Genomic DNA, 25,382 nt, shown 5'->3' on the forward strand with positions numbered 1-25,382 from the left:
CGTCTCCATCGGTGTCGGGGGTACTATGAAGTACTTAGGATTGGTCCTTGACAGCCGGTGGAACTTTAAGGCCCACTTTAAAGCTCTCGCACCCAAGCTACTGAGGGCATCCGGTGCCTTGAGTAGGATTATGCCCAATTTGACAGGCCCACGCACGGGGTGTCGCCGCCTTTTTGCAGGGGTTATTAGATCTATGGCCCTATACGGCGCCCCCATTTGGGTTGACGCATTAGGGCGCGACAATACCACAACACTGAGGAGGCCGCAAAGAACAATGGCACAGAGGATAGCACGGGCATACCGCACGACCTCAAGGGAAGCAGCATGTGCACTCGCGGGCACTCCACCGTGGGAGCTCGAGGCCAAGGTGCTGTCAGAGGTATATTACCGAACCGCTGCCGCTAGGCGCGATGGTAACCCTCCTGCCCCCCGCGAAATCGAGCACTGGCGAGACGAGGCCCGTGTTTTGATGTTAGATGAGTGGGCAGAATGGCTGGAGGAGCCCAGTGCTGGGCATCGAACAGTCGCCGCTCTACAACCTTGTTTACGACAGTGGGTAGAGAGGAGCAGTGGTTCTCTCACATATCGCATGGTGCAGGTGTTGACCGGGCATGGTTGCTTCGGGAAATACCTGCACCGTATTGGTCGGGAGAGGACACCTCAATGTCACCATTGTGGCGCCGATGTCGATACAGCGGAGCACACCTTGGAAGACTGCCCGGAATGGACACAACAAAGAGCTGCGCTATGCGCAAATATCGGACTGGATTTAACACTGCCGGCGGTGGTTAGAGCCATGGTCGGCAGTGACAACGGATGGGACGCGGTGAAAGTCTTTTGCGAGACTGTTATGTCGGCAAAGGAGGAAGCCGAGCGAGCCAGGGAGGTAGATCCCCTCGCTGACCCTGCTCGGCGGAGAAGGTTGGGCCGGAGGCGACGTGCTTTTGCGCGTCGTCTCTGACACCTAGTCAAATACTAGTCATAGCGTAAGGTCCATTATGAGTGCCGGCGGATAGACCTTTTACACCTACCCGCTGGCCTCCATTGTATATTATGTAAATATAGATAAGCACTTTGTACATTTGTATATATCATTTGTATATAGTTGTATATCTCCGAGTGGTCAGTTGCAGTACAACAAACTGTAACTATAAAAATCAAAGATGGCGTGGTCGAAGTTGGAGTCTGCACGCATAGCAGACGGTCTGCGCATAGGTGGAACATGTCGGGAAAGGCCTCGCTACACCGGCTCCCACCTGTGCTCAGCGAGACGGAGATGGTGGATTTTTAGTGGGTAGGCCCCTCCCTTCTGGAGGGGAGAGCCCCACATAACCCGCCGCCTGACCACAGTGGCGGGTATGCAACTCAATGCATTTTTACCACCGGATAAAAAAAAAAAAAAAAAAGGCTTGGTTTCCCACGCATTCTTACAATTGGAATCCAACGAGGCATGAAATAGGTATTTCCGGATATGGGTCAAAAGACATTTCGGGGAGAAGTTGTTTCCCTTCAGAGTATATTTAAATAGAAAGCACTTACCGGTTATTTGCATTCAGCTATCACGTATGTTTTTTTTGTATCAATATTAATATGTATTGAGGCCACATGTTTTTTCTCTGAAGGACGTTTATGGGTCAAAAAGAGTTTAGTCGGTTCGATTCTCAAGAGACCGAATTTTCCAAAATCTGTGAATGCAATTTTCTTTTCATAAATTTTTTCTTTGAGTAAAATTTTGTATCTACAATATTAGGTAGGTACTTATCCTTTAGGTGGCATTACAAAATCTTCGAACCCATTAAAGGGGAATTTATGAAACTTTATAGAGCCCAAGCCATTGGTTTAATACCAAATTGTTATTTTTTGTAGCCACGGTAAGATATTGTACATTGTTGTTGCAAACTTGTCTCTATTACCAATGTTTAAGATCTCACAATGTCTAGCTTGACGTGCCGTCTGTACCGTTAAAATGCCGAGTGCTTTCAAACCTTTCAGAAACAAATTGAATCATATTTCACAGGCGTATCTAGCTAGAAGGCGTAAAATAATTTGAAGCTTATCTAATAAATTACATTTTTGAGAAAACCCTTCTTATTCATAAGACCGTCTCAATGGTGTCTTTCAAGCTTAATATTTCTTGTTATAATCAATTTTGTTAAATTATAAATTTTAAGATTCTGAAAAGTTTAAAAAAAAAAATTAATCAATAGGTACATAAAGGAAAGTATCAATTATTACAAATATTCTGTAGAGGTATCATTTTTGGTTTATATCTATTTTTGATCGTAGGTAAGCTATAAATAATAAGTTTTATCGTTTTGCAGGTTGCAAGTAGGTATTTAGTCCTTCAAACGAACGGACGATGGGGCAGGAAGGTTCTGGAGTGGAGGCCGCGTACAGGAAAACGCAGCGTGGGACGTCCACTTACAAGTTGGACCGACGACATCGTAAAAGTAGCAAGAAGGCGCTGGACGCAGGTCGCTACCAACCGGGAAACATGGAAAGCATTGGGGGAGGCCTATGTTCATCAGTGGACGTCCTATGGCTAAGATGATGATGATGAAGTAGATATTTAGGTACTACAAAAGTTTTAAGGTCAGATTGAAAATGAGACTTCATTTTACTGTCGTCAATGTAATCATAAATTATGTTGATTTATTTCGTGGATAGTTTGATGATCGCTTTTAAATGTATTTATTTTTTTGTGAGACATTTTTTTGCGCTGCACACTTAGTACAGATAAATGATGGAATTATTCTGTTTTTTTTTTGTTAAAAGGATGATAAAATAAAATGCAGATAAAAAAATACTACAGCTCATATAATCCAAGTTACACTTTCATTTCATCAACAATGATCACAAAAGTTTCTTTCTTTTGTTTACGCACCGCATAGAACATTCCGTTGGCATACAACAAAATCATTATTACAATCGAACGTAAATATTTAAAAATAATTTACTGGAACTGTATCTCATTAAATTATTTATTTACATTAAAATTCGCAAATACAACTGTTATTTACATTTTCTTTTTACATAATGTCTTACTGCCTTGCACCTATTTATTTACAAATTATAAATTCTAAGTTTATCAATCTTAAACAACATTTGGTCAATTCTTATTCCAAATATATAGTTTAATTTCAAATTTTTCTAAAATTAGGACACGTATTCGCAGAAGTATTTGCGTAGCGTAAACTTGAAGATGGAGAAAAATTTAGTAAAGTATAAAACTTTGAAAATATCGCACTTCTGGGAATACGCAGATAACAAACTATAAAGCAATGTTATACTTAATGACTAGATAAATTGAAAGTTTTCATACTGGGGACAATTTATTAGGCTACTAGGTCAAGACTATAAAATATCAGTAATACGCCACTATAATGTATAATCTATTGGTGACTCATTGTGCGTTGGAAATAACTACAACATTACGGAACTCATGTGCTAATCTCTTTTGTGTATTTAATGTATAAATTATACTAAAAAGTTTCACTTGTAAACTTTAATGTAAACTCAATATTCGTTGTAAACTGAATATCAAATTACAGTTCAACCAATCATAGAAGTGGCAGTACATACTATTAAGTTGATAAAATGTACCTATAACGTGTAAAATGTCGAGGTAGTTATAAATACTAGGGATAAGAAGTATTTTAAAACACTGTTATTAAATATTTAGGAAAATGTTTAATAAGATGGGGTAGGTATTAATATAAATGTAATGCAAGAGATATTATTACCTAAATATACTAAATCGAACGTATTGCTAAATATGTCTAGTTGGTGTTTTTTATACGAACGACTAAAATACCTAATAGGATTATTTCATATCCTAACTACGTAGGTATAACTTTACTAGGGAGAGAAATTAAACTCTATAATTATGTACCTAATGATAACGCACTGCATTTTTGCAAAATGCCTTAATCTTTGGTGTTTCGTAAACAAATATAAACTGGGGATCTAATTTGTTTAAACTAAACTATCTAAATCAACTCGTGTAACAAATAAATAATTTGTCTATCTAAAATTTTATAACCTATAAACGAAAACACTACGCATTCTAACGATCAAATCAGATGAGCACCATTTCTGATCTTAATAAGCTTACAGTAATAGGCAAAATATAGATATTAGTACTAACACTAAATATGAAAGCATTTGTGTATTAATTTAGTTTTAGTAAACATACATAAATAAAACAAAGTTGGGAGTTTTTTTGTGTTTCTTATTTTTTTTTGAGGGTAGGAAATATGGCAAAATTAATGTACAAATGCGAACAATGTACATTAAATATAGATTAACTAATTGTTCATTATATTAACTTTTACTATGAAATTGAAAAGGTCTAAAAATTAAACGTACAAAGAAATTGATCCCATTATACGTTCACATACGACTACAAAATTCAGATATTACTAAATATTATGCTCTCAAATTTAGTTTACCTATTTACATTTCATAAGTTATTAGGATAATAAAACTGAATTATCGAAATTTTCGTAGTGTTTTAGGCACTATTTAAACAGCCATCAATCTTATATCTTATACAAAGCTTTACTTAAATTATTCTTAAAAAATGTTTATAATCTACATGTCAATAGGCAGGTAGTAACAATTTAATTATTTTACCTAAATCTAAGTAAATTGTGTATACAGGATCATATAACATACATCACGAAGTCAAACATTATTATTATTTTCATTCCAAATAACTGTAAGGTTTGACGTTCACAATATATCGGTGATTAATGAGATTAAATTAAACCTTAACTCAGACTTCAGTGCTAAATCTGACGTGATATTACATTGTCTTACACCAAATCGTGTTACTCTAATTGTGGGTAAATACATCAAACCAAAACGAAAAATACTATTTAAATTCTATGTTTACATTAAATGCGAATGCAGTCAAACCTTTCCAACAAATTACTGTTCAAATACAAACCTCCTATACTTTGACAAACTAATAAAGTTTACACTTCATAAATCTTTATGCCTTGACCTATTTTTCTATACCTGTCACATAAAAAATCTAAAAAAGCCTTATCATAGTTAAATTTGGATCGAGTGCTTCAATAGATTCATAATGTGACACAGTGATGTATTCACAATAAACTTTAGTAAAAACACACGAAGTTTTTATATAAAACAGTGTAATTTGGTTCCTTGAACATCAGATAAAACGTGAACAGAGTGTAATAATAATTACTATGCTAATGCTGATAATGTATTCAAAATATTCTATAACGTATTAGCTAAAGCGTCTATTGATAAAGCATCATGTATAATCACAACTTGGAGTCCTTTCCGCCTTTCGTTCACTATCTAAGTATCACTAAGAACAGTCTCTCACATCCGAAACTTGGGGAACGCGAAGAATACTACGGCCGACCGTTCTCGCTCCGCGGCGGGTCGCCTCGCCGGGAAAACTCACTTCTATATAATTCATTTAATCATTTAATCAATCATCTCCGTATGAAAAATATTGGCAACTTTTAGTAGTGATGTCAAAACTGGGAAAATTGCTAAGCGATGTCGTACAGGTTTCCTTTTATACAGTGCAGGATGGATAACAAGAAATTAAGAAAATTAACTTTCCGTCTTCAATCAAGTTCAGTACTCAGCTTTTAGTATCATCAAAAATTTCTTTTTATTAATCTTCTTCTTTATTTCTTAATTAAATGATCAATTAATTGGTCTCGTTCGATCAAAATGTGTTGATTAAATTTACAATTTTATGCTTCAAAAATCTAATTCAAGATTCCTCAGACTGACAGGCATGGTAAAGCGAAACCGACAACATAATCCAAAAGAATAAGACCGTAGTTTTGACGCCACCACCATCTATAATAAATTCGTGTTCAGTATTTTACATCGCAGTCATACTTGATTCCCGGCGGGCTCGGGTTGTGGGGAGGTCAGAGGAGGGGCGCCGAGTTTCGTCGAGTTCAGCACAGGAGTTCGGAGTTGGAAGGCGGTACTCAGCTGGGTAGGGGGGGCCGCGAGGGCGCGGGGCTGGTGGGCTGGGGGGTCGGCGAGGGGGCCGCGGTGCTCTCGGGGGCCGAATGCGTTCTCCCGGGAGGCTGGAGGACGGGGCTCTGCGGCCACGGGTGCGTCGTGGACGCTAGTGTTCTGAAACATAAAAAAATCGTTCGTTATCAAAAATCAAAATCAATGTTATCTATATTCGTACAGAATATTTAAATCAGTGCTTACAAATCGTGAAAATATGCTCTTATGGAGCCTAATTCATGTCTCATTATTTTTTGCCGTACCAGCGCTTCACGACAAATATTTGGCAAGTGCTGAAAAGAATCTTCACAGCAAAAAAGATGTTGTTTAATTAAATGTGCAGCTACAGCTAAAGCTGAAGGTCTAGGCCAGCATTGTTACTAAACAATCAATTTCACACGTCTGACTTTTCTTAATAAAGGTGTTATACAGTGTGAGTCACGTTAAAGTGTACATATGAAAATAGATGAAACTAGACCTATTTTTATCGACAAAAAAAAGGTCAAAAAATTTTTGAGATTTTTTTTAAATTTTTTATAGAACTTTTTTTCTTCCAATTACTTATTGTAAAGAAAACGTAATAACTTTTAAACTAAGCGGTATATCCTGATAAAATAAACAACAGTAATAATGCTAAATAACAGGCAATACTAAAACAATACATAAAATACACAAAAAATGCCAACAAATAATATAAAATGATGCTTTTTGAAAAAAATCTGCTTAAAAATTCGTATTTTTTTGGTTATTTGATAAATTTCTCCAAAAAATGCCCCTATAACAGATAGTTTTTATTACTTTTTATTATTTTCTATCGTATTACTTTTGTAAAACTAAAAATCGCATGTCTCTATCCTTATCACAACATTTGCTATGATCGTTTGAACAAAGGCCTGCCACCACATTTTTCTCCGCTACAGGTAGAGACAATTTTAATTTTAACTCAAATGCTTATTTTACTTCGAAATCTTTTGTTTTTATTTAAAATCTAACTTGTCTTTATCAAAATTACAAATCTAGAGTCACTTTCAGTTTCGTTGTTAACGAAGCGTTGAATGGCGCGCCCGGAGAGGCTTAGTTCAAACGATCATTGCAAACATTGTGATAGGGATAGAGACATGCGATTTTTGGTTTTACAAAAGTAATACGATAGAGAATAATAAAAACTAATAAAAACCACCTGTTATAGGGGCATTTTATGGAGAAATTTATCAAATAACCAAAAAAATACGAATTTTTAAGCAGATTTTTTTCTAAAAGTATCATTTTTTATTATTTGTTGGCATTTTCTAGGTATTTCATGTATTTTTTTAGTATAGGCTGTTATTTAGCATTATGTCTGTTTTTATTTTATCAGGATATACCGCTTAGTTTAAAAGTTATTACGTTTTCTTTACAATAAGTAATTGGAAGAAAAAAAATTCTATAAAAAAATAAGAAAAAATCTCAAAAATTTTATGACCTCTTTTTTATCGATAAAAATAGGTCTAGTTTCATATATTTTCATATGTACACTTTAACGTGACTCACACTGTAGATATCCAGTAACCAAACCTAGCAGTGGAGTGCCCTAAACCATAGCGAAGTGGTGTAAGGGTGGGTGGCCTCGTGGCCGCAACTGTTTCAGAATGCGATTCTTCCGTAGTTCAGCTTGTAACAGCAATGCTGCAACTTCAGATTACAACTGATCTATTCAGATATGTCAGCCGTGTCGAGATGCAAGAAGTTACTCCACTCGCTCCCAGCAGCACTGTTCCAACCACTGACTATACTTATTTACTATTCTACTCCTAAACGAGGCTTTAAATATACCTGGCATAAGGCGCTATGGTAGAGGCGGGTGGCGTCGGTGCCGCAGCCATGTCGGGGTGCAAGAAGTTCTTCCGCTGTTCTGCTCGCTCCCAGCACTGCTGCAGGCACCGCGCCATTACATCTGGCAGGTTGTTTACTTGTTCCTGAAAAGAGGTCAATGAGTTTCATGTTAGTTTGGTAAGTCTCCAATATCAAAACCCCATGAAAATTTCATACAAACTTAAAAGTCATTAACTACTTAATAAAATGCATTCTTGAGTTTGAGAATTTATTGTACTTTTGGACAATATTACATTGAAATAAATTGCGAGTTAAGTAAACAGGCTTTTACTCGTACGCGTCTCAGAATCACTTTAAACCTACCACAGTTGAATACCGAAGCAGTCTTCGGGACACTAAATGGGCCAGTGTTGAGAAAAAGCAGGGCAAGAAACTCAGTTACCATTGTCAGCTAGGTCTATGGCTGATAGATGAGCCAATATTTGTGGTTTCGCAGTAGGAATTTGAAAATAAACAGAAACCCTTCTCTGGTGTGAAAATTATTGAACATAATCTTTACCAGAAACTAAAGGACTTTCCATTTGGAGCAGGACCGTCTTTAATCTACTGGAAACTCTGGGAATTTAAGAATCAAGAGGGACCTTTCTCCTAAAAAAGGAAAATTATAGAACTCTTCACTGATTTGGGATCCCCCTTTATCGCGGGACCCTGGGCACGCGCCTAGAGTGCCCAGTGGGAAAGAGGGGCCTGATTTGGAGAGCTACTTTTACTGATGATTTCTACCTGTAATGATGTAAGTTTTTCTTCTAAACTAGTCAGCCTCTCTTCTATGCTGTCTTGCCTCGTGCTCATATCAGAGACGATCTCATAGACGGTGTTCTGGGTCTGCAACAGAAAGGGGTCCTACTATCAATCGCTTTGCAGTTCAAACTTTACTGTAGATTAAAAATCACTATTTCTTGTAGGTATAATCTGTATTTGTATCGAATGAAAATCGTGTAGGTATTATGTCTGTAATACTGTGTGTTCCATGCTTGTTCGTGTAATGTCGATATAAAGGTCGTAAAGAAAGACTTCTATCACCGATTATGTAGCTCGGTGTTTCTAAGGTGCTGTAATTATCTACTTTTCTAAGTTCTAGATAAAGACATGCGCTATCTGGCTAAAGGTACTAAATTTTGATCATGCGCTAAGCAAGTGGGTATGGAGTTTCGAAATAGGTACATGCCAATTGAAAAAATCCTAATAAGTAAGAAATCTAGAATTTTCTGCTATTTATCTAGCAACTAACTTTCAAGCATCAGAACTCCAAAATGGAGACCGCATCTGGCTAAAGTAGCCTTGAGTGCTAACTAAATAACTAAATGGGAGTGTAAAAATGAGTGTAGCTTTAGCTAAGACATTATCGGGGAATTCGTCGTACCTTTGCCATGTCTGTTATTGTGTTGGCGTTGTCCATGAGTTTTCTTTGATCCATCTTGACTTTTCGTAACCTGTAAATAAAATTGTAATGAGTTGTTATTTTTTTCGTTAAATTAATTGTGGCGCAAAATGAAAACGCTCCAAATTTTTAATGTCGATTAATGAGAGCATAACTATAACACTCGTAAAAGACATACAATCGCCTTTAGAACAAATTGCCTGAGCAAGTTTTGCATTACCTACATAGACGTACGTGTAAGTGCAATTTCCTAAGCATTTTCACAATGAACTATAAAATAAATGAGACACAGTTCTTTTTTTCTAAGTCTAAGAGCGCTTTCACATTAGGACGTTAGTAACGCCACCGCAGCACGGCAGCGGCGTTTTTATAATGTGAAGAGATGCATCCGCTGTCACATAGTATGAAATTTTCGGCAGCGCATCAGTCGCGCGTTTGTCGCGCTGTTAAATCGCCTAAATGTGAAAGTGCTCTAATACCTACAATGAGCTTATTCACACGTACCAATCCTATGTGTTTCTGCTCATGTACAGAATCGCGTAGTTCACCTAATTATAGGTATTTCAAGAAATTTCTCGGCTTGGTAAATAGAGCATACTTACGCATAAATAGCTAGTAGGAATTTTCTCTGGTGCGTCCTCACGCGACCTGGGTGGACTCTCTTCACGAGTCGCGTATGCTTATAAATTAGCCACGTCTCTCGTAGTACGTTTGCTGCTGCGTTTTTCAGCTGTAAATATTCATATCTATTTAGTGTTTCATTCGCCATGCTACTATTTATACTACGGTGAGGTATCAACTGTGTTGACTTATTATTGATGTGTTTTGAAATTTCATTGTAAATTTTGTAGTTTCTTTTTTATTTTAGCAAGAATAAACATTGTGTGGCCAATCATAGTCGTTTTGTCTATAACATGTGGTTTACAGGGTGTTACATAACAAATAATTTATGATAATTAGTTGTCTCACAATGAGGTTTTCCGAGTGCTACATATCAGGTAATAAAATATAAATAGTTACTTATTAAAATTTCTAAAGCACATCAATAACAATAGTCAATAATTAGTTTTCATTATTTTTAAAGTTTTTATTAATTTGTTAAAGTTTATCAAGCATACGGTTTATTATCATTCTGCAATCGTGAGTTCAATACCTACAACAAACTTGTGTGTTAGCGTTTATGTAGTTTAGATTAACTGGTTTAACTTTGAGCTAGGTTTGTCTTTTAGCTAGGTATGTGACAAAAGTAGCTCAGTGTGCAAAATAACTTAATTTCGAGCAGGTTTAACGGTTAGTTTATAACAGCAGTTCCCAACCTTCTTAAACGGTAGACCCCAAAAATACTAGCAAGGAATTGAGCGATATAGATCGTTTTATTTATGCACGAAGACGCGCACCACCATTCTTCCGCTAATGTTTGAGTGTTATCGGTACACGCTAAATTAATTTATCTATTAGTGCACACGCACACTACCGCGCTTCCCTCGACCAAAAATTGGTGAGGCGCGTGTTCGTGGATGAAACGATCTATGTATAATCTAAGATGTAATTACCAACTTCAGTAACTATTTTTCTTTATAACCCAATAGACCGATAGGACTGACAAAATGAGTAATCCGAGTGTATTTACTTACTTAAAGCAACATAATTCTAAATTGCATAACTGAAAATAGCATTGAAAAATGTTTCAAAATTTCATTTAAAAAAAAAGATAATTTTTTTTGTACCCAAAAGCAGGCTTTGAACTCTTTATATAATATTAGTCAACTTATTAACAGCTTTTTTTTTATCCCCCAGTGTAGGTACCCCCCAGATTGAGAACCACTGGTTTATAGCAAATGTTATTATTAGTGTACATTGCAACCCCTAAGCGTTCTAGTGTTATCGTGATTAGCGAAGCTTATCTTATCCTTATCTTACCTGAATCGCCGTCTGTTACTCCTGTAACAGAGACCTTACCTTCTTAGTGAGCTGGGTTTCCATCATGAAGTTATGAACATGTTTCTCCGCTCTAGTCAATTCTAATTTTCGCGAAGCCACTGTCACTAACAATGCTGTACATCCAGCCCCCTGTTAATTAGATTAACAATAATTGATGAACTTAAGTCGCCGGTATACTTACTCTTTTAGTAAGTTGTGTGTCCATCATGAAGTTATGTACGTGCTTCTCAGCTCTAGTTAATTCTAATTTTCTTGAAACAACCGCGACTAATAACGCTGTGCATCCAGCTCCCTGTTAATTGAATATCTTAATGTAAAATGCAAGCGAACGTGTAAGCATTTAGAATTTTGACATTCCAATAGGCTAATTGAAGGCTAAACCAAAAGAAACTATAATTTTCAGCTATGTGCTTTATTTTTAAGAAATTATTTTAATGAGCAAGACTGGTTAACTGAGTCATTGTAACTTTGAAATTTCAATTAGATTACCATATTTAAAACATTTCAAATCTGTCTCAGTTAATCGTCTTTCGAAATTAATTTAAAAAAATAAAAATCTTATTTAATAAAAAGGCATTTAACTTCTTATGTTTTATGTCGCTAAAATTTATTGTGCAATAATGCAAGTCTATAAGGTTAAGAGCGAGTTCAAGTACGAAAATCGTTGGTTTGAGTTTCAAACTGTACTCAACGATCTTTCACACTTTTGTCGTCACAATTTAAAATTACCAATCTTAATTTAATTAATTAAATTAATTGTGAAGGTCGGTTCCATTTAGTGCAAGTTTCACTATTCAGTGCACAGTTCACAGACGTTTACTTCCATTTAACATTAAGAACATCTATTTTGTTATTTAACCAACATTTAACACAAACACTATTTAGGTGCAAAAGATTCAATGTACATTTTATCCAAAGTAATCATAGGAAAAGTGAGCCATTTTAAAAAACAAACTTATTGTGCAATTCAGTGAAATATTCAAGTGAAGAGAGTACTAGAAAGAGTAAGGAGAAATGAAGCATTCCATACTACAAAATATATAATTTCTAATAGCTGGTTTTAACAGGGAAATGGACGTTAATTTACTTTAAAAATCATTGAAGACGGTTCTAGTTCTTTATTTATTAAAATTTATCCAAATATCATATTAGTAGCAAGTACTACCTTAGTCGGTAACAAAAATAAACATAATAATGTAGATAACCTGTATAAAATAAGTGTATACATTGAGTGTAAGTTACATAGTCGTGGCAATGTAACAGTAATGTGTTCTATACAATACTTTTTGCAGAAACAATAATTCAATACATCGAAACAAAAATGATATTTGTACACATATTAAATACTTCAACACTGATACATCGAGAACTCGGTGAGTTGCGTAGAATTTCATTAGACAGTGTGAAACATCAGTATAGTGTGAGACTGATAGTTACATTGATTTAAAAGGAGTGTTGACTGACCTGATTCATTAAATGTTAGAGAAGCGAAAGCATCCCAACAAAGATGTTGGTATGATTTACGCAGCAAGAGATAGGTCTTCATTCTGTGCATAATACGTGTCAGTCAACACAAGTATACAATATTTGTCTGTGAGGAACTTACCATAATGCCGGTGCTAACAGCTATACCTCTGCCGCAATATGTATTTGGCACAATGTCACCAAAACCAACGGAGAGAAACGTAATTGCAATAAGCCACATCGCATTGAGTAGGTTAGCATGTTCTTCATCGTGAAACCTGAATCGAATTTCAAAGTTTTAACTCGGACGACCGACTACGCCTTTTAAATTAAGTGTATAAGCCTACCTAAGCAACGTTGTATCTGTGCGACAGTGAATAAGAGAACACAAATAAACGTAAATAAAAACAAATTCAACGCTAAAGAGTTTGACTTTGATTTCGAATTGAAAGTTTGCTTCAAATGTGTGTAGTTTTGAAATAAACACATAAAATGGCTCACCTTTACCGACCTAACTGTCCGCTAGACAAAGCAATGGTTATTTAATGGTTAAAATAGTCATGCCTTGCCGTGTCTAGTGAGGACGGCGGAGTTTTTTACGGAAGATGCGAATCGAGGTCCTTAATGTCAACCCAAAGTATCCTACTGGTTTATACATACCACCATACCGCAGGTCAGGGTTATGCCACGGCCGCAGTAAGTGTTGGGAACGATATCGCCGTAGCCAACACAGAGGAAGGTTATAGCCGTCAGCCACATTGAGTTTAGCAAATTGGCATGGTCTTCATCGTGGAACCTGAGAGCCAAAATGCCCGACAAGAACCACAAGATAACCGTTTGTATAACCACAAAAAATAATCAACATATTGACAATCAATCGAACCGCGTGGATTCGAAAAGCAACTCCTAATCATGGATTCCAATAAAATTTACAGAGAAACATCGCTAATTTAAAATTGAAAGCAAATGTCCAAGCATAGACGTAAATCCATGCCATAACATTGCGACATGCCGATTAATTTTGAAAACATACCTCCCTCTACACATTTATCCACTAAATAACAATAAGACTTTAAATATAACGTGCAGTCTAAACACTTATCTGGGTTGAATACCAAACAATTATTACTTTTAGCCATGCGTGAATTAAATTTCTCAATTTGCCTAGGTGAACAGGGTTACGGAAACACAGATATAACATTCAGAAGACAAGAGAAGAAGAAAGAAACATACAGTGAGGAAGAACTGTAAGCAATCTGCTTAAAAGGGATAGAGGTACTTGTATTGATGCATGAATGTGACGTAAGTGCAATACTCAAGTGCATGTACGTAGACTTTGGCACACCTTTGTAAGCCATCTAAGTGTTTTTGTTTGTGTTTAGAGCCATTTTGTGCGTAAATTACATATTTATTGCCATTTTGTTTATTTTGCATTTTATTAAGCTTGTCAGTTCACTTAAATACCACTTTTTAAATTGATTGCGTGTCTTAAAATTATTGTTTTGCTTTTGCAGAAACTGCATTTGTGCTTAGTGACTTCAATACAAGTGTATCACAACAAGCGTATCGTCTCCTCCATTTCACACTACATCTAACACATAAACTAATAGTTTGATAGCAGTGTACTCTCATTTATTCTTATGAAGCTAGGATTGCGAAAATTTTCAAAGTCAAACTCTTGTATTTCATTGTGATGATCATGAACCTTGCGTTACTACAGAATCGTATAAATGTATATAACGTAGACATCGATAACATAAACACGGTGGATCGAAAAAGCGAAACAAACTTATATACAACGCCACATCACATAAAGCAAGAGCATACCCACTTCTGCAATACACTGGTGAATACGAATGAAAATAAGAACATGGATGGTAAATAAAATAATGGAAGCAAAAAATGGTGTAAAAATAACGACCGGTTGAGCACAAAACTATTTTTTGAAAGTAAAATGTGAATAATAAAGTAAATAATAAATGACTTGCCAAAAATACACTCCAGAATTTTGGCAGTTTAGCCAATGGCTTATTGGATGACATTATTACTTATATTATGTTATGGTAAAATGACGACACGTAGGTAACAATAATACTGACCTTTCGCATTGCCTTAGCGTCCAACTCGCAATGATCCATAATGACACCATAAAAACTAGTAACACAGTACCAGGGCAAATGGTCATTAGTGTCTTCAAAACAAATCTGTGGAATATACAAAAGTACCATTATGAACACGAAAATACAAATACAAATAATTTTAAAACACATTTATGTACACACAACACTAGAAATTGGTTTCTGTACATTAAAAATAAGAAAATAAAACATTAATATTTGTAACTTTTTATAAATTGAGACCAGAAAAACAAGTTTTTACACAATACTTATAACCAAAAAGGCGTGCAAATCACCATCAAAACACTGTGTGAATAATACTTTACAAGGACAGAATTTTGTTATTACCGGATTAAACTGCACCATATTTCGTAGCACGCTTATAAGTTGGCTACACAAAATGTATATTTCGTAGCTCCGTAGCGCTACTTGCTACGAGACTACAAGCGAGTCATCTAAATGTAGAGACTATTGGTGGTAAAGAAGCGTAAGTTTTGTCAATGTAAATGGACTTTATTACCTAGTGTTAAAATTAATCCTGTTTAAAGCTCCTATACTCCTTGAAGACGCATCCGTGAACAACTTGCTGTGTAGTAACATGACCCTGCATATGAGATATAACCGAAAGAACATCGGTAACGAGAGCGTGACGTCGTATGGGACCTGAAATAAAAAGAACAAGAATGGTGTTAATTTATCTTCCATAAGAAAAATATAGATGTTACGTCTGTCTTGTCATTTTTACGTTTAGGGGGCAATCAAAGATAAAAGGGATTTTGTATTTTTTAAATCAGTAAGGAAAAAGTTAGGGTAACAAATCAAATTAAAGTTACAAATTATGTGCAAACACCTTAAGGCACGTGAGTATGATTTCAAGGTATATTCACACTACTAATAGGCATGGGAAAGAGTGAGATATTTTTATGAAATCACTGACCTTTCCACGGTCTCATACAAATCTAGCATGCCATGTAGCAATGTGAATATACCTTTATTTTTCATTTCAAGTGATGTCAGTAAGGGCTCACATTATTTGGATTTAAATCATTATCAAAAGGTAAATATTGTGCACTTGGGGATTCATCAATCAAGTTAAACGGTAAACATACAACTATCACACGGCACTGAAAATAATTGGTGAACAAAATGCAGTAACAGGCTGTTTCATTGAAATACGGTTAATTATAATATCTTACTGTTCTTAATCACAAGTATAAAATTTAGGGCAATAGTCTCTCATTCGAAATAACGACTCCAAGTTCAGAAGTTAAGGCAAAATGTGCTTCAGAGGGAACACGAGTTTTCGAGTCATTTATCGTGCTTAAAATAACTTATCAAATTGCCAATTTCAAACACTAATCACATCTCAATAAATAACGAATACTAAAATTAGCAAATGTGAATATTTTTCAGTTACCAAATACTTACTACATAGCCAAGAAAATATACGTCTAGATACATAACCTCCTTTATTGAAGTTGGTTCAAACGATTGTTGGTAAGCTAAATCTAGACTAACGTCTCCTTTTGTTATTATTTCTATATCTGACTTGTGTTTCCGCATTTTAATCAAACTGCCATTCACTGCAATTTCACATAAATGTGACATGTATGACGAACGTCCTAAATCCTTGCTATTTTGCCTTATTTCAAGGTTTACGAAAGAGGTCGCTACTGTTTGAGAAAATTAAATATAAGCTTTTTATACTTTCCAAACAAAGCTTTAAAACCTTTTTTATATTTCCCAAACTACATTGCTTTATTAGTTGCATATTTTTGTTACCATACTCAAGCAGGTAGCGGCCATATTAATTAACGAACAAGACGCACTACAATTTGAACAAGACCAAAACCGTCAGTCAATGGCAAAAGTAGGGCATTATGAACTTTGTTTTGATAGCAATAAAACTACTTATGCCGTAAACTGAATTGCAATACATAATTTAACATAAAAACATGCCAACGACACACTAACATCACTTAAAACTTTTAACACAATTCGATACAGACCTGAATTTGCTTATACATTGTGCCCTAAGGAGAAATCGAAAAAGGATTGTCAGTAAGCAAACCAATTGAAATAAACAAATACAACAATATAAATAGCAGTTATATAGAGACCTAGTAAGAAATAACAAACGTGCAACAACACATTTTTACTTAATTACAGTGATTTTATGAGTAAGGAAAATATAGAAGATTATACCCATAATAAAAACTGCAAGAACCACTGCTATTGTTTCAGATTTTATAATTTTACAATGATTTCAAAACTATGTAGGTATACATAGTAAGTGTTTTCAAAAGAATTTGAAATGGTGCCATTGGAGATTTGAGTTCAGTAACATGAGAATGGAAACAAAATAGAAAATTATTTGTAGAAAAAGAATAAATTATGATTTTATTTCAAAGAATGTTCATTATTACAACGTCTGCGCATGTGATATCGATATCTTATTGAAATTAATTATACTCTAAGTTGAAAGTACTCGAAAACAAATAAAAATTTTCGGCAACTTATTTCTTCGTGTCAATTATTAGACCGGGAGCACATAGTCGTACAATTCTTATTTGTCTCCACTAATATATAGGGTCAAAATATTGTAGAAAGTACAACTATTAAAATATCAACTTACAACTTCAACGCCTATAACGCCTCCTTTGTTGGCAAGCTTGGTGGTCCACGTGAAGGTGTACTGGCCAGGGATGGGGTGGACCGCACAGATGGCCAGCTCCAACGCTATCTGGGCTATGCGCTGCCACGTCATAGCTATCCGCCAGTCGTCGGCGCAGTTGTCTATCATAAATAACTAGAATTTTACAAGAAAATTGTTAAAATATTTGTTAATTATTATCAATTTTCCGACTTTATTGAGGCGGATTTATCAATAATTCACAAAGTAAGTATTTTAAAACAATCACTTCTTAAATCAAATATAAATGCAGGTAATGATCCTGTTCTTTTTGATTAAAACCAATTTTTTAAAGTTGATTCTAACTGGTCAATTACATTAAAAAACTATCTACTATTAATTACAATTACAAAAAAAACTATAACAGTACGTCCAGAATTTTATGAAAAGACTGTGATTCAAACACTATCTTGTCAGGCCCGAAGGTTTTACAGGAGTGGAAATGAGGTAAGTACTTAGTTGCCGACGCTGCCAAGAGATGGCGCCTCACGTACAGAGCTGAAGTTACGTAGAGGGTTCGCTTACTCTAAAATGGTCTAATAAATAATGTACTTGCCTGTACTTCTAAAGCGTGATACGCGACGATTAGGCCAAGTAAAATCACAGTCGACATTGATATAAGCGTCTTCAACGCCTGGGAATATATTGATGCCTGTAAAAAAGAATAAAGTTTGTATTTTATGTGAATCTAAAGGTACTAGTTAAGTACTAATTGGTACTAAAATCTTACCTTAGTATAAACACCAGCGCTTGAAAGTTCATTTTCTATAACCATTATAATAATACCAAACATCCCCATTACTAAAGCGTAGTCACTTATTCGTTTTCTTTTTTCAAATAGCGCCTTTCTTCTACCTAATCTGAAAACAGATAAGAAGAACATTAAATAAAGTGATTCCAACAGAATCCAATTCCAAGAGTTATTCCAACTTATGTATGCGAGTCATTTCTACTAGTATTTGAGTATGTAATCTGTAAGTCTAGATATTAGCACGTCACTACCTTGTTTAATATGCCACGCAATTTTGTATACCCATTCTTATAAGATACACTATACAGGAATGCATGGTAAATTCAGTGAACTGCTCCTGAATCGAATGTACCTACTACTGCTATTTCTATTTATTTATATTAACCGGCAGACAGTGGTGACTGAGTTTGTTGCGGCGCTTCTTCTCAGCACTTGCCAAATGTTGGTCTCGAAGCGCTGGTAGGGTAAAAAGATTATGAGACATGTAGAGGCTCCTTAAGAGCAAAATGACGATTTGTAAGAACTATTTATTAGTCTAAACAAATAAAGAAATTTTGACTTTGACTTTGACTTTGATAATTTATTTATTTTAAAACTTTATGACAGTAGATTTCACCGTGTTTTATCTATTCTAGGAGTTTTATTGCAACATCGAATCAAATATCGTTCGATAACGTTCACATAAAATTGATTTCTGTGTTCGGAAAGTCGTTTTAGACTTCGGAATAGCGACTTTACCGCTGCGACATACGTTTTTGTGTCATATTATTATTTTGATACCAAAAATATGTTAAATCACTGACTTTCAAAACTAAAAGTTAACCATTTTGTTTTCCCTGAGTATCAAGTTAAATAGCTTTAAACTAAACCTTTTATCTAATCAGCCATAAACTCAACTAGTACTAAGATTTTCCAAAGATTAGCATACCACAAACTAATTTTGGGTTTTTAGATTAATAATAAATCTTTGAAACAATTCAGACCTGTTTCGATCTTGCATTGACCTCTGACAGTTTCCGTGCCGAGGTCAAGAATTCGAAGATTAACTTTATTGATGGGATGGTCCCATAGACAACTTCAGCTATAGTCGCCCCACAAAGGTGTGTTAGCTAATTGTTAGTCTAGTTCCTTGTATACTATTATACTGAAGTAACATTTTAGATTTAGATTTCTTTAAGTAGTGTATTCACAACAAACTAAAGTAAAATTTTCAAATGATGACACAAATTGCATAATTATGATGCTGAATATTGCATCGTGTACCGTAGTTGCAGTATTTGCGTTTTATTCACTAAAGCATAGGTACAACTAAAAAAACCTTGGCACAATATTCGTAAAGATTAAATTCTTAGAGAATTAACCCTTTTTGTCTGATCAAGTAAAAATAGCACATTGCATACTAAAATGTGAGTTAATATTTTGTTCTGGACGAAACAAAAGACAATACGAATCACGCTAAGTAGAGTCTATATCTCCGAGCCATCTATGTACGTACGGCCCGTTTTAACCTTTAAATGGATTTAATATAAAACAGTTCTATCTACGGCGAAAACCCATTTTAGCTTTCAACCTTCAACCTATTTTAAAACAAATTACATAAAGTACTACCTATGTCACAGCTACGGACTGGAATGACCAAATTGTTCTGAAATTAGAACATTGATATTGTTTGTGGTTGCTTTAGTTTAAATAACAGTTGATAAACTTTTTTATTAATTTCGATAGATGTTTTCAGTTGGTAATTTTTTTAAACATACAAATTGATATATATAGAGTTTTTGTGGGGTTGAGTTTCTCGGCTGACAAGCGGGGTGAAGGGCTCCAAATAACAACACCGCGTTGATGCAAAAATGGGGTACTTTATTGCAAAGTACGGCAGCAGGTACAAAAATGAGGTGCGGGCGTCTCCCGTCCGTAGACCAATTCCCGCAAGGACGTTGGACACAGACGCGGGAGAATCGCTGGCAATTTGTAATTAGGCGTTCGGAAGTCCCAATCTGTGATTCCCCGAAAGAACGTCACAGTTAGTCGGATGCAACCTTGGCTTATTACTTACTTCTCACAAAACTTACAATATTCAACATAATCGTCGGAAGGGAAAAAAAATCTGGCCACCGCGGTGCAGAAATCGGCGCTCAATGTGCTAGTGACATCTTGCAATAAGCACGGTGATCCGCGGAGGCTTGGTAATGCAGGCGAACACCACGAGATGGCGCTAGTAGTATTGATTGATAAATGTGACGTTGTTACAGAGTTAAATAAAATTGTGTCATAGCAGCCGCGGCATAGCAACTAAAATGAGTAGGTGGTTGACACTTTGTAGTTTACTAATTTAATCGAAGTTAAAAGTCGTAATTGAAAAAGTTTGATCAACTTTGGCAACAGTTGGAGCTGCTATTTCAGACTCGCATTTAAAAATGGTATCAAAGAACAATTATAATAAAATTACGACTCTCTTTGCTTTATTATGTGAATATTTTCTCAGAAGTATATTTTTAAATGGTTTTTTTTGTTGTCCGTTTCATTAATTTCATTCAAGTTTCAATCGCTCTATATTTCTCATACAGATACGTAAGAACATCAAGGCCTTTCCATTTATTTAATATTGAGACACTTTCTACATAAGAAATTCTTAAGGATCTTGTGAATTCGTCTTGCGTTCACGCAAGTGGGTGCGAAATGAACCGGAAAATATAAAGTGGTGCTCAAGTGTTATGAGAAAAAGAACCTTTTTACGACCTCACCTGTGGGTATATATTATTTATTTCTGACATATTCCTGTATGGAAAGAGACAGACTGAAAAATTATGATTATAGAAATCGAAAAAGGCAACCTAGTTTATGGCCAAATACCTGCCTTGTTATGCATAAAAAAAAGATGTTATTCGATAGAAAACAAAAGCAAATTGATAAATTAATTGATGCATAAGATAGGCAATTTGAATTAGGCAGGTATCTGGTCATTTAGCTATTGGGCAGTGAATTCTTGAGTAGAAAAGACCACATATTTGCCAAACTAGTCAAAAGCAGAATTTTGTAACAGAAATATCAACTCTACATTCGAACTTCAAAAGAAAATTATGAAAGGGACCTAAAACAGAAACGGGACTTAACTGTAACATAGAATTATTGATAATACCTGTAGAGAACTGCTCTTCTGATTAACATTAGAATACTTCTATCTAGTTCATGCTACGAGTATTATCCGTTTATTAAATAAGTTAAGAAATAAACTTTATTATTTCTGAAAACAAAGAAATAAAGCTGAAAGGAAATCTTCAAACAACTTGGCGGTAGACTTTTTAAACCTTTTACATTTTTTTACCTAATTAATGGTTTTTCCATAAGAACTTACTTTCATTTTCTAATTTCCATATATCAAGTAGCTTTTTAAAAAAAAAGTTGAACTAATGCCTAAGTTTAGTGACTAATATTATCACGAAATTAGGTCACATTTAAATCTATCAATCAAATCGTTTTTAAGAAAGTATTTTAAGTCACATAAAAAAATCGAAGGTCGAAGTAAGTCTTCCATTTTGTTTTCCCTCAACCCACCACAAATTTCCTCCAATGCATATTTAGAATCCCAAATGCGATCGTACGCGTTAACATCGATCCCCACCAGTCCGTTTCCGTGCCTCTGTCCAATATTTGGAGATTAACTTTATCGATGGGTGGACCCTCCCGTTCACTGTCACCTTCTAGAATTACGATCGCAATTGAAATTGGACTGCAACCCGTTAGGCTCGACCGCAAGTGATCGAGCTCCGGGAGAAACGCTTTGACTGAAAGGGTATTCTTGTAACTTTGACATTTCAATCCAATTGCGTAAGATGGATATAGTTTCTTAATGTCAAGTCGTGGAAGGATGTATCCTTCAGCTCAGCAGAAGGAAGACATGTATTTGAAACAACACTATGACAAAAAAGTAAATTTAATGGGCGTTGTCAAGATGAAAGGAAAGATTATTCTTTGAAACCAATTTAAATAAAGCAATTTGGTAACATGTGCTCATGAACTCATGCCTACAAATCTCATTCTCATTTGAGTAAAAATAATTGTAGGTAAGCAGTATAAAATAGAATCGAAAAGGGTTGAACTACCAAAATTGGTTACTATTTCCATTGTTGTTTTTAGGACGTTATATACATAATACTGACAATAAATCATATAACCCTATGATATACGGGCCTGTTTTGTCATTCACGGCTCGTATACTGATTCGGTTAGTCGGTCACCTGTATGTTAATGTGATCGTAACCACATTTGTTGTTTTGTTTACCTCTCTGCCAACTGAGATTACAGGGATTGATCTTTGTATGGTACAATGATTATATCTGTTGGGTACATACTTTTATAACTTGCTACTGTCAGCTTAAATGGGAAGTCGATTAGGAATTTAAATTCTGAGACTGGCATAGGATTTCGCAAAGATTTCCCAGCCTTCTTCAATGAGTTTCAGTGATATTATGTTAAGCAACTGTTAGTTCCTATAATTTTACTCTTTCTTGATCATTATTTTCTTACCACAGTCCTTAGCTTTTTGTGCCACAGTCCTTAGATTAGTTTCCAAAATAATCAACAGGTAAGATAAAAAGTTGTTTGATAGGTACGTACATTTACTTGCGATTGTTTCGATGAAAGAAATATATTTTTATCAAAGAAACATATCGATGCTATTATTTCATGAAGAACATAATAAATACATATCGATTGTCACGAAACCGTACAATTATCGTGTCCAAAACAAAGGCCATACACAATTACCTATCTGTTTGATATTGATCACCGATATTTCTTTGAAGTTGCTATAAAACGCCATAACGGCTCTAATATCCCCAACTATACGACTGTAAGATTAACACTAGTAACTTATTTATGACAAGCTGAAAATGCACTTAAATAATTCCTGACAAGGCACAAAATCGATGCGGCCATGATGCAGGCTATTTCCGTTAGTTCAAGGTTGTATTAAAACGTTTAGTCATTATTAAAACCTTTGCTGCGTGTACTCAACGCGGAAATTAGGACTTAATGGGGAAAACAATAACAAATTACAGTAATTTTTATGTCGAGACTTGTTATTCTTTCATAAGTAAACAGATGCCGATTTGCTTTCGTGAAAAAAAAACTGATTATCAATTTTCGTTCGTTCGTTCGTTTCAGCCAAATGACGACCACTGCTGGACAAAGGCCTCCCCCAAGGTTTTCCACAATGAACGGTCCTGCGCTGCCTGCATCCAGGCTCGTCCCGCGACCTTTACCAGATCATCGGTCCACCTAGTAGGAGGCCTGCCCACGCTACGTCTTCCAGCCCGTGGTCGCCACTCGAGAACTTTTCCGCCCCAACGACCATCGTCTCTACGAGCTACGTGATTATTAATTTTACATTTGCCAAATTGAATTTTGAGCAAGGAATGAATACATGCCTTTTATATCACCTGAGCTGTGACAATATTGATATAATTATGACTTTAAAGTGCCTTCGAAAAACTAACCTAAGTATAACCGTTTTCAGATTTATTGTGAGTAAACAGTACATCAAACTATATTTTTTGTTTCATAATAGTTCCTGTTACAATTTTATAAGATGCCATTGTGCTTACCCTCTTGTGCCGTCGTATAGTCTAGTCTATTTTCTTTTAAAAATTAATTTAACGCGTCTGGCCTGCTATAAAGAACTAAAAGGTTTTACCTATGACGTTTTAGCAACTGGTAATTAAACTAAAATCTTTGTAATAATTAAAGCTAGAAGGCAGCACAAATAAAATTCTTTTATAGTTACCAACAACCCCACCAGTGATACATCACTTATGTATTCTACTCTCGGAGGAATACAAGCGTGGTTTCTCAACGTTCAGCCTCTACTTTATTACGAGGATTATTGGTTTGAGCCCATGAGAGTTAATGAAAATAGTGCTTTTGTTGCTAAAGAAAAGCTTAGAAGTAACCATTGAGATACTACGTACAATATTACTTCAATGGAAGTAACTAGGCACGTAGTTTAAGTACGTTTGATGTTTTTGTTCTGCACTTGCTCAATACACTCCGAAAATTTAACGAAATCATTGAGTTCAAGATGCTAAAATTAAAAACCCTCCTTACTATCATCTTCAGTCTAAAGATAAGTATGATACAAGCTAGAATTAACCTCATTGTCTTAACACTACAGTACACGCGCCCCTTTTTTTACACCAATACACGCGCGGCCTACTCTGGTGAGCCAATTTAAAACCACTGTAAATCAGTTTGTAAGCAATTTATGAATAAAATTACTATGTAAATAATAAAAGTGTTTATTATAGTTCTTTTATTTTCAAAGTTTCTTTATAAAACTATTTGGGATCAAACAATATAAACGGATTTAAAATTTGTAAATTTTTTGAACCAAAATTGCACTCTGAGATCCATGTTAGCAAAAAAATTATTTACTGAAAAAATATGATTTGTTTTTAGGGTTCCGTACCTCATAAGGAAAAAACGGAACCCTTATAGGATCACTTTGTTGTCCGTCCGTCCGTCTGTCAAGACCCTTTATCTCAAGAACGCGTGAACGTATCAAGCTGAAATTCACATGAAATACTCAGGTCTATTGTCCCTTTAAGCTGTGAAAATATCAAACTTCTAAGCCAAGCCAATCAAAAGATACATTCGATTATGTCGATATTTTCAACAAATTTTCGACACTCGCAAAGGAATCAAAACCTACAGGATACTTCCCGTAAACTCAGAATCTTGAAATTTGGCATAAAGCATTGTCATGTAATGCAAATATAGGAAAAATTGCGAAAATTTCATTTTTTTAGTTATATAATATAATAAAAATATTTTAATAAAATGAAACTTACTACCTTATTTCTCACGAACGAATAAAGGTATCAAATTGAAATTTATACCAAATACCTAGATCTATCGTCCCTTTAAGAAGTAAAAAAATCAAACTTCTAAGTTAACGCGATCAAAAGATACAGCAGTTTATACCGACACCTTAGACGAATTTCCGTCACACGCTAGGGAATCAAAACCTACAAGGTACTTCCTGTGAACTCAGAATCTTGAAATTCGGCACGAAGCAACGTTATATAGTACAGATAAAGGAAAAATTGCGAAAATGATAAATTTGAAGTTATATAAAATTTAAAATAT

At 35.1% G+C, this 25,382-nt stretch overlaps 1 protein-coding gene across 2 annotated transcripts in view; it reads right to left on the bottom strand.

The window, feature by feature from the left end:
• Positions 1-2,798: 2,798 nt before the first annotated feature.
• LOC135079336 (small conductance calcium-activated potassium channel protein) overlaps positions 2,799-25,382 on the bottom strand; it is a 273,263-nt gene continuing 250,679 nt past the window's right edge. Inside the window, exons 4-16 of one of the 2 annotated variants that reach the window (XM_063973970.1) lie at positions 18,216-18,345; positions 18,042-18,137; positions 17,429-17,602; positions 16,803-16,826; positions 15,314-15,456; positions 14,776-14,880; positions 12,819-12,954; positions 11,231-11,341; positions 9,874-10,001; positions 9,254-9,323; positions 8,614-8,733; positions 7,831-7,973; positions 2,799-6,138 (exon numbers count right to left, since the gene is read on the bottom strand). In XM_063973970.1, the coding sequence (XP_063830040.1) occupies positions 5,988-6,138; positions 7,831-7,973; positions 8,614-8,733; positions 9,254-9,323; positions 9,874-10,001; positions 11,231-11,341; positions 12,819-12,954; positions 14,776-14,880; positions 15,314-15,456; positions 16,803-16,826; positions 17,429-17,602; positions 18,042-18,137; positions 18,216-18,345 (1,531 nt within the window). In that variant the 3' untranslated portion in view covers positions 2,799-5,987. Of the gene's footprint in view, positions 6,139-7,830; positions 7,974-8,613; positions 8,734-9,253; positions 9,324-9,873; positions 10,002-11,230; positions 11,342-11,393; positions 11,505-12,818; positions 12,955-13,336; positions 13,473-14,775; positions 14,881-15,313; positions 15,457-16,802; positions 16,827-17,428; positions 17,603-18,041; positions 18,138-18,215; positions 18,346-25,382 lie in introns of both variants that reach the window. The other variant, XM_063973969.1, reaches the window with a different exon arrangement.

This window comes from Ostrinia nubilalis, chromosome 16 (assembly GCF_963855985.1).
Source record: "Ostrinia nubilalis chromosome 16, ilOstNubi1.1, whole genome shotgun sequence".
Taxonomy (NCBI): domain Eukaryota; kingdom Metazoa; phylum Arthropoda; class Insecta; order Lepidoptera; family Crambidae; genus Ostrinia; species Ostrinia nubilalis.